This window comes from Ruditapes philippinarum, unplaced genomic scaffold (assembly GCF_026571515.1).
Source record: "Ruditapes philippinarum isolate M1 unplaced genomic scaffold, ASM2657151v2 ctg22756_1_1_1_1, whole genome shotgun sequence".
Classification (NCBI taxonomy): domain Eukaryota; kingdom Metazoa; phylum Mollusca; class Bivalvia; order Venerida; family Veneridae; genus Ruditapes; species Ruditapes philippinarum.
In genome coordinates, this window is record NW_026863892.1 from 808 (window position 1) to 8,422 (window position 7,615).

At 29.4% G+C, this 7,615-nt stretch overlaps 1 protein-coding gene across 1 annotated transcript; it reads left to right on the forward strand.

Moving 5' to 3' along the window:
- The first annotated feature begins 359 nt into the window (after positions 1-359).
- LOC132723673 (uncharacterized) lies at positions 360-6,327 on the forward strand. Its single transcript, XM_060708439.1, has 4 exons — positions 360-436; positions 1,698-2,288; positions 3,361-3,528; positions 4,356-6,327. The coding sequence occupies exons 1-4, from the start codon at positions 412-414 to the stop codon at positions 4,730-4,732; spliced, it is 1,161 nt and encodes a 386-aa protein (XP_060564422.1). The 5' UTR covers positions 360-411; the 3' UTR covers positions 4,733-6,327.
- The last annotated feature ends 1,288 nt before the right edge of the window (positions 6,328-7,615 follow it).

Here is a 7,615-nt window from a genome sequence, read left to right on the forward strand (position 1 = left end):
AATGCTTGTTCAGATTTATGTTGTTTTATCTGAAAAAAAAAAATATGTCAAGGATAATGACGCAGTATAATAATCTGGAACAATTATGATGTAATACAACTGCGCAAGTCTTCCTCTCCGTCCAGGAAATCATATGATCATGTTTAACATTACCTTGTAGATCACTGCAAAATTTCGTTGTGAGTTTACAATAAGCATCGTTTCATGATGTATAACATGCATTTCTTACAGTTGATTTTACTACTTCTTTTTTTAAATAGTGTAAATGGTACATGGAATGTGATTGTACACTATATCTGCTATACAGGAAAGTAATGCAAAAAGAGATTCTTCAAATTAAGCTTGAAAAATTTTAAAATGGCGTCACGCCTGCGAAGGTTGGAAGGGCCTTCAAGCACACATTCTAAGACGATGAATCATCAACATTCAGAAACAGGTAGATTGCGTTTATTGTGTTTTCTGTGTTTTGAGTTGCTTCATTTTTTCAAAAGAAAACTTTTTTCTTGTGTTTCAAATATCTTATAAGGCCAAACAAAGAAATAATTAGAATGCCTTAAAATTATTTACTGGTTGTCAATGCATTTTTAATTCATGTTTAAATTTGTAAATTAATATTAGAACTAATGAAAGTGAAACTAGCAAGACGATTGACAAAATGTATTGAATTGTTTTCAGTCAAAATTGTAATATTCAAAAGACAGGAAAATGAACATGTTTTAATTAGTTTTGTGTCATAGCTTCTTTTATTTTATTATTGTTTTTTAATTCATTTTTTTTTTTCATTTCATTTTTTTTTAATTTAGTTTGTTTTGTTAGTATTTATTTTATGGTATGTTTAAGTCATTATATATTAATTTATTTATGTATGTATTTATTTATTTGTTTATTTATTTATTCATGTATTTTATTTATTTATTTATTTTGAGATATTTTATCAATATGTAACACACATTAGAGAAGTTATATGATATCATCATAGTTACTTCTGATTAGTAGTTATCATTAACGCGAATTGGACTGGTATCATGTAAGAATTTTTGTAACACAATGTATAATTATATTGATAGTGTTTAGTATATGATCAAACCAACAAAAATTATATTTGGATGCTGTTGGTTTATTTGAGATACATGATTCGATATTAACTATATAAATATAGCAGATAATTAAACAAAACACTATCACTCATCATATAAATGTTCATACTTATCATTTTGAATACGTAGGGAAAAATATTATCATTATCGTAAATATATTAAAAACATTTCTTTTTTTGGTTTTCTTAATCAGTATTTTGAATACGTACGAAAATGTGTTTTTTATCACTTATATTATGGGGGTGATGGTACATTGTAATATTAATGATAGCTGTTATTATTAATGTTAGTGTTATTAGAAAAAACAATATTGACTTAATTACAACTGAATCTTAAAAAAGAAAAGGTTAATACGTGTGTTATAGAATAATATGCAAACCTCTTAATATAAAGGTTTTACGCCTATCGGAACGACTGGAACTGATAACTTGTGAAAAAGATTTTTATTTATCAATTGTTTCCAAAGTGATTTCTAAAATGTGTGCATGTTTTTAAGACATTATTAATTAATTTATTTGAACAAAGCGAATGAAAAAAACATATAAAACGCAAGTGAGATTTTTGCCGCAATCATATCATCATTTATTTACCTTATTTCAGTTTCCGACATGTCAAAAGACCTAGATACCAGTCATGACAAAACAAGAAATGATATTAAAAGAATAGAGACAATCGAATCAACATTGGCAAGAATAGTACCACAGTTTGAATCTTATATTCAAAACAAGACGGATGATATAAAACATAGAATGCACGAACAACGCATAGACAAGATTGAATCTGAACTCGCTTTAGTTTCTAACAAAACAGATAATCTCCTTGACATGAACGATGACAGTGAAAACGCGGTGGTACAGTTACAAAGGACTATAAGAAAGGCATTCCGCGGAGAAAAAATAAAAGGATTGAATTTCGAACTTAAAATAAATGAAAAAGTAAAGAATATTGAAGCGTATTGTGTAAACTTTACAATAACATCTGGACAACTTATTGACGAGTTCAAGAAAGAAGTTGCTATTGAAACCAAAGAATTTGTAGCCGAGATGAATCAAAAAGAAATAAACATTAGCAATACAATAAATGACATTAAAATTGATGCGAATTCACGCTCCGATGATTTAGAAAATGCATTGTCTAAAACAAAGAAAATACTTTCAAATCTGGAAGATATTATATTAAAGGACAGGACAGGTAACATTTATTTCATTCATCTGACTGTAAAGATACTAATATATGTAGGCGTATGCATTTAAGCAGCATCCCTCCAGATTGCGGGAATTATTTAAAGAAACTAAAACTTGATAAAAAGGTAATACGATTCAAAGACAAGCAAAATGATTCAAAATTCAAGTGATTATTTGTTTGAATATACGATAAATGACTGATGTTTTGGGTATTTATCACCAGATTTCTACTACGTGACTAACGAAGTAAGGGCAATATGTTTCATAATTTGACCTCGTTTTGGTAATTTGCTTGGGTTGTTAGTGCCGTTTGCAATATGCAAATTACTTTCTTTGTTCCCTAACCACATTTAACTTTGAAATACATCTTTTGAACGTTAATGAAAATTTGCATGTATCTGATGCTTTAAAGGTTAATTATATTGTACAAGTGCAGCGACGATTTTCATTTGACCGTCGTTTTATCTTCATCCACTGTTGATCTAATTGTTTGAGCTGTTTTTATACGGACAAAAGCCCATTTTTAGGAGTAGACGTCTTCCTGGTTGAATGATCTCTAACACGTGTTCCGGGAAACGAACACCTTTCATAAATATGGCAAACAAGTAGATCCCCAAAAGTCAACCATAACAGTATAAATATATGCAAATTATTGAATTGCTTTGTTAAAGCCTGTTGATCCATTCATTGTGTAAGGCTATATAGCCTGACACATATTTTGTGTATGATTAATGAGTTTCCTTTACTGTCAAATGTAATGTTTTCTAGTCAAAAGCTCAGTGTGCACTATATTCAGAAAATTCACCTCCTCGAAATAATAAGTATATGATTATACTTCCCAATATAACGTTTCAATCAATTGACGAGAAATTTATGTTAGTTTAATTTGGACACATTTAATTCGAAATCATACGCAATACTAATATATTGGAATCAGCTATATAGTGTTAACAAAAACATATATTAAATATCATAAAGTTCTTCTGAATCCAAATTTTCCGTTAAAAGGTGTATATATACATTTATAAGATAAAACTTCAAAAAATTAAACTGAATTAACGAAGAATGTTCTGTTGTAGATGGAGGATGGAGTAGTTGGGGTAGTTTTGGCTCGTGCAGTGACACTTGTGGTAGGGGAGTAATGATAAGATCTAGAACATGCACACAACCCAAGCCATCTCTCAGAGGAAAACATTGTGAAGGTTCTCCAGTACAAATAGCAGTCTGTAACAGGAACACATGTCCAGGTAACATGATAAATAATTTTGAGGGCAATTATTTAGTCATGAATTACAATTGGCTAAAAAATCTCTATGTAAGGAAAAGCTTTATCTTCTCGGATTAAATGTGTTCATCGATATTTGAATTCTTAATTTGGCTGAAGAAAGACAGTTCATATAACATTTTATTACATTTTATCCGGGTTGTAAGACAACCTGAAACAATAATGATCAAAGCTCTACCGATGACGGATTACCTTAAGTACTTATCATGTGCATTGCTTAAGGTGGTGGTAATATGTTGGTAGTTTTCACTTCGGATCAGGCCAGTAAGCCACATTGAACGTACCAGAGCTCAGTGTAACCACTGCATCATTCCTAAGCAGGTTGTCAAGCAGTAAACACTTTTGTAAGGAACTGATAACTTCTGTACATACCATAGCAGAGGTACAGTGAGAGTGACCGTAGAAAGAATTTCATGATCAAACACAAGAAAAATGGCCTGCAACGTCCGGGAATCGAACCTAGGTCACACGATTCACAGTCCAACGCTATACTTTTTGAGTTTACCGGGCGGCTTGCATTGCTAAAGGCTTATGCAGTCAACACACTACCGACCATGAATAATTGGCTTACTTTTATTTCATGTGATTTTATGTCAAAATGTTAACCAATGTTAAATTCCACATGTATAACAAGAACATTAAGGTTATATTACATAGTAAATCAGCATCATCGTTTATGTTAGTGTTTACATGTTATGTTTCGAAACCCAAAAACTGTTTTGATGTTTATTTTCAAATATTAATCAGAACTTTTAAATGCATAACGATAGATTCGCATTTGTATTTCAGAAATGAGAGTATTTTTTACAGCAACTGGTATAACTGGAAAGTACACTGCAATATTTCCAAGCAATGTGCAAAACAATGGCAACGGATATGACAAATCTACGGGACACTTCAAATGTAAATATCCAGGAATATACATGTTCTCTTTTCACATTTCAAAAGCTAGCGCTTCTTCAGGTATCATATATTGTAAAATTTATCTTAATAATTTACGAATAGCAGGGGCCAGAGGGAGTGGTTTTTCTATGAGTGTGTCCGGAACGTTTCATTTAAATACAAATGATGAGGTATATGTCGGTGGTTGTTATGGAATCGATGAAGCTTTTAACGACTACGATTCGTCATTTACTGGGGTACTCGTAGTTCCAGATAATATCTAAAATTATGATTACTTTAAAATGATAATAATAATATGACAACACAAGATTCAATATAATAACATTATATGACTAACAGTTTACATGTGTTGCGTCCGACAGTTAATGGAAAGAAACATTGATCTCGAATTTAGATGATATTTTTTTAACAAAATACGTCATAAAACAGGGAAGCATGACATTAAATTCAACCGTATATTATTTGAAGCTAATCATCTTAAGGATAATGGGTATTAGACGACTAATAAAATAAATTACATAAAGCAAACATCATGTTTGTTGTGCAAGTCTGACTTTCTCAGATGAGAACTGTTCATCTAAATCAAACAAATCTAGAGAAGGTGCTGGTAATGATGCATTTGAATGTTCAATTGCTGGAGAAAAAACATCACTACTTTGAAGTTTGCGATTAGCATATTTAGGCTAATATACATGAGTTATGTGTGTAAGAGGAAAACGGACAGTGCTGACAATAAGGAATTCTATTTCTGTCATAAATAAAATCATTATTTGTTGTTGTTTTTTATGATTCCGGTGAATATCTTAATTTAGTGAAAAGCTTTATGCTTAATTCATTATGACATTCTGTTTCGGTGAATTTCACATTAGCCAGGGACAAAACTTTACCTTATCAGCATATAATAATTGTAAGATAATGTATGATAACCGACGATAACCAACGAAATAATATGTTATAATTTGAAAATATTTTATTATTTATATATTATAACCATTATAACATACGCTTATTTTGGTGTTTTATGATAACGTTTTTTTTAACATATGATAACCTTTCATAGCATTTAGTGACAGATGATTACAGAAGATAAATAATGTGTATTGGATTATGATGACGTATATTTTACATCTAAATAAACATTTGATTTTATTACATGTGTAAATTTCCATAGCATTTGATAACATCGGGTAAGATTTAATGACATCACGCACATTTACATAACCTTAGATAACTTTAACAATATTTTTTTTTCGTTCAAATGGCTACCATGATTTTTTATGAAATATTATGATTGTGTAGCTATTTAAGATTTAACTCTTTTTTTCCGAAATATATTGAAAATTGTATAATTATTATGGTACACACCAGAAAGCGAAGATAACTGTTACATGACAAATAAACTAACGAATATAATGTTTTATTATATGATCTAAATATAGCTGCAATCTCATTGGTCCAAACAGTAGTCAACAGAACTTTTTATAAAATCATATTTACTGGGTTCACTGGCTGAATTGGATTTTCCCAGTCTTGAAATAGATTGAGACTCGTATTCAATGATCATACACCGTAGACTGTTAATTACGCGTGTTAATTAAATAATAATTGTTGCGTTTTTTTTCTTTATGGCATATTTTTCGATTAAAATATCAATACTTTACTATTATACTCAAGGGTTACACCGCAATAATGAGTATAAACTGGAATTATTTTTGTATGCGCAGCGTTCGCGTAGTCGTTGCACGCCTAACACGTGCGTCTTTCTTCCCGCGCTTCAACGAGGCAAAATTTGTACATGTATAATTATAAGGTTGCACTTTTGTGATTTTTTTAAATTTCTTAGCCTATTCATAAAATAAAACAATTATTGACTAGTGAGCCATTGAATATGATGTGATATTCACTGGCAGAATGTCATATTGACCTCGGCTATCGCCTCGGTCGATATGTCATCTGCCGGTGAATATCACATCATATTCAATGGCTCACTAGTCAATAATTGTATAATATCTCTTTCATACGCTATTCATACACTTCAATAGTCGTTAAATCAAATAGCTACACTTTGTTTTATTATTATTATTATAATTATTATTAATTAATAAAATATTATAATTTTATTATTATTTATTTTTTATTATTATTTTAATTTTTATTATAAAACGCTTGTCATTAAATGATCTGCAAAAAAATCTGCAACAAAACAATAAATGAGCATCTGATTCAGAACCAAATAAAAACATTGGATTTCTTGACTTTGACCACACAATATGACTTTTGTTCACGCTAAATCTTAACTATAAAGATACCGTTGAATAAACGTGCTTATTTTTGTAACATCTTTCACACATTGTTCTTTAGTTGCAAAATAAGGGTTGTTTTAATCCTTTGCAATGTGTAAAGATATCATAATTCAATCTACAATTTGAATATTTTCATTGAATCTTATGTTATTTCAATATAATTATTAACCTTTTGGTAATAATAGTGTTGTATATTTTTTATGTTTTATCATCCTGTTGATCATTTACTATTATATAAATATCTGGATAAGTTTTATTAATAAAAGCGGAATACACAAAATTGTATAAATTGTTATATATGTGATTTCTTTTATTTATAACATTACTTATTAGTGATTCCTTTTACAAGATATATCAATTTAAAGTAAAAATTTATAAAATGCTCTTTCTTTTTTTCAAAATAATGTAAAATGATGTTTTGTACCATCATGTATTGACAATTTAATTATGAAAACTGAACATATATAATTTGATTTGAATAGAGTTAAGTTTGGTCGAAGCGAATTAATGTAGTCGGTCGGGAATTTCAGAATTCAATTAGGACATTAATTCTAGAACAAAATATTATATCCCATCATAGAAATGTGCTTACTAAAATAATCACTTTCCATTTTATCAACTTTGTTTCGATCATGCAACATTTTATAAAACATATCAACATAATACATGACTATAGTTTATTTGAATATTTGAAATACTAGTTCTAATGCAAAATGTGTCAGTTGTAGTCCAATTCTCTTTAACGATCCGCTTGGCAGTATTTTTATAACATGTTTCACTTAATTATTGGTTTATGACCATTATAACAGTAAATGTTTATATATGAAGCCAATTCAGCTAATC

Bases quoted from the DNA above. Each gene is read 5' to 3' on its own strand.
- LOC132723673 (XM_060708439.1), top strand. From the start codon at position 412: ATGAATCATCAACATTCAGAAACAG. The intron at 2,289-3,360 runs GTAACATTTATT...GTTCTGTTGTAG, and splicing joins TATATTAAAGGACAGGACAG to ATGGAGGATGGAGTAGTTGG. The intron at 3,529-4,355 runs GTAACATGATAA...TTTGTATTTCAG, and splicing joins TAACAGGAACACATGTCCAG to AAATGAGAGTATTTTTTACA.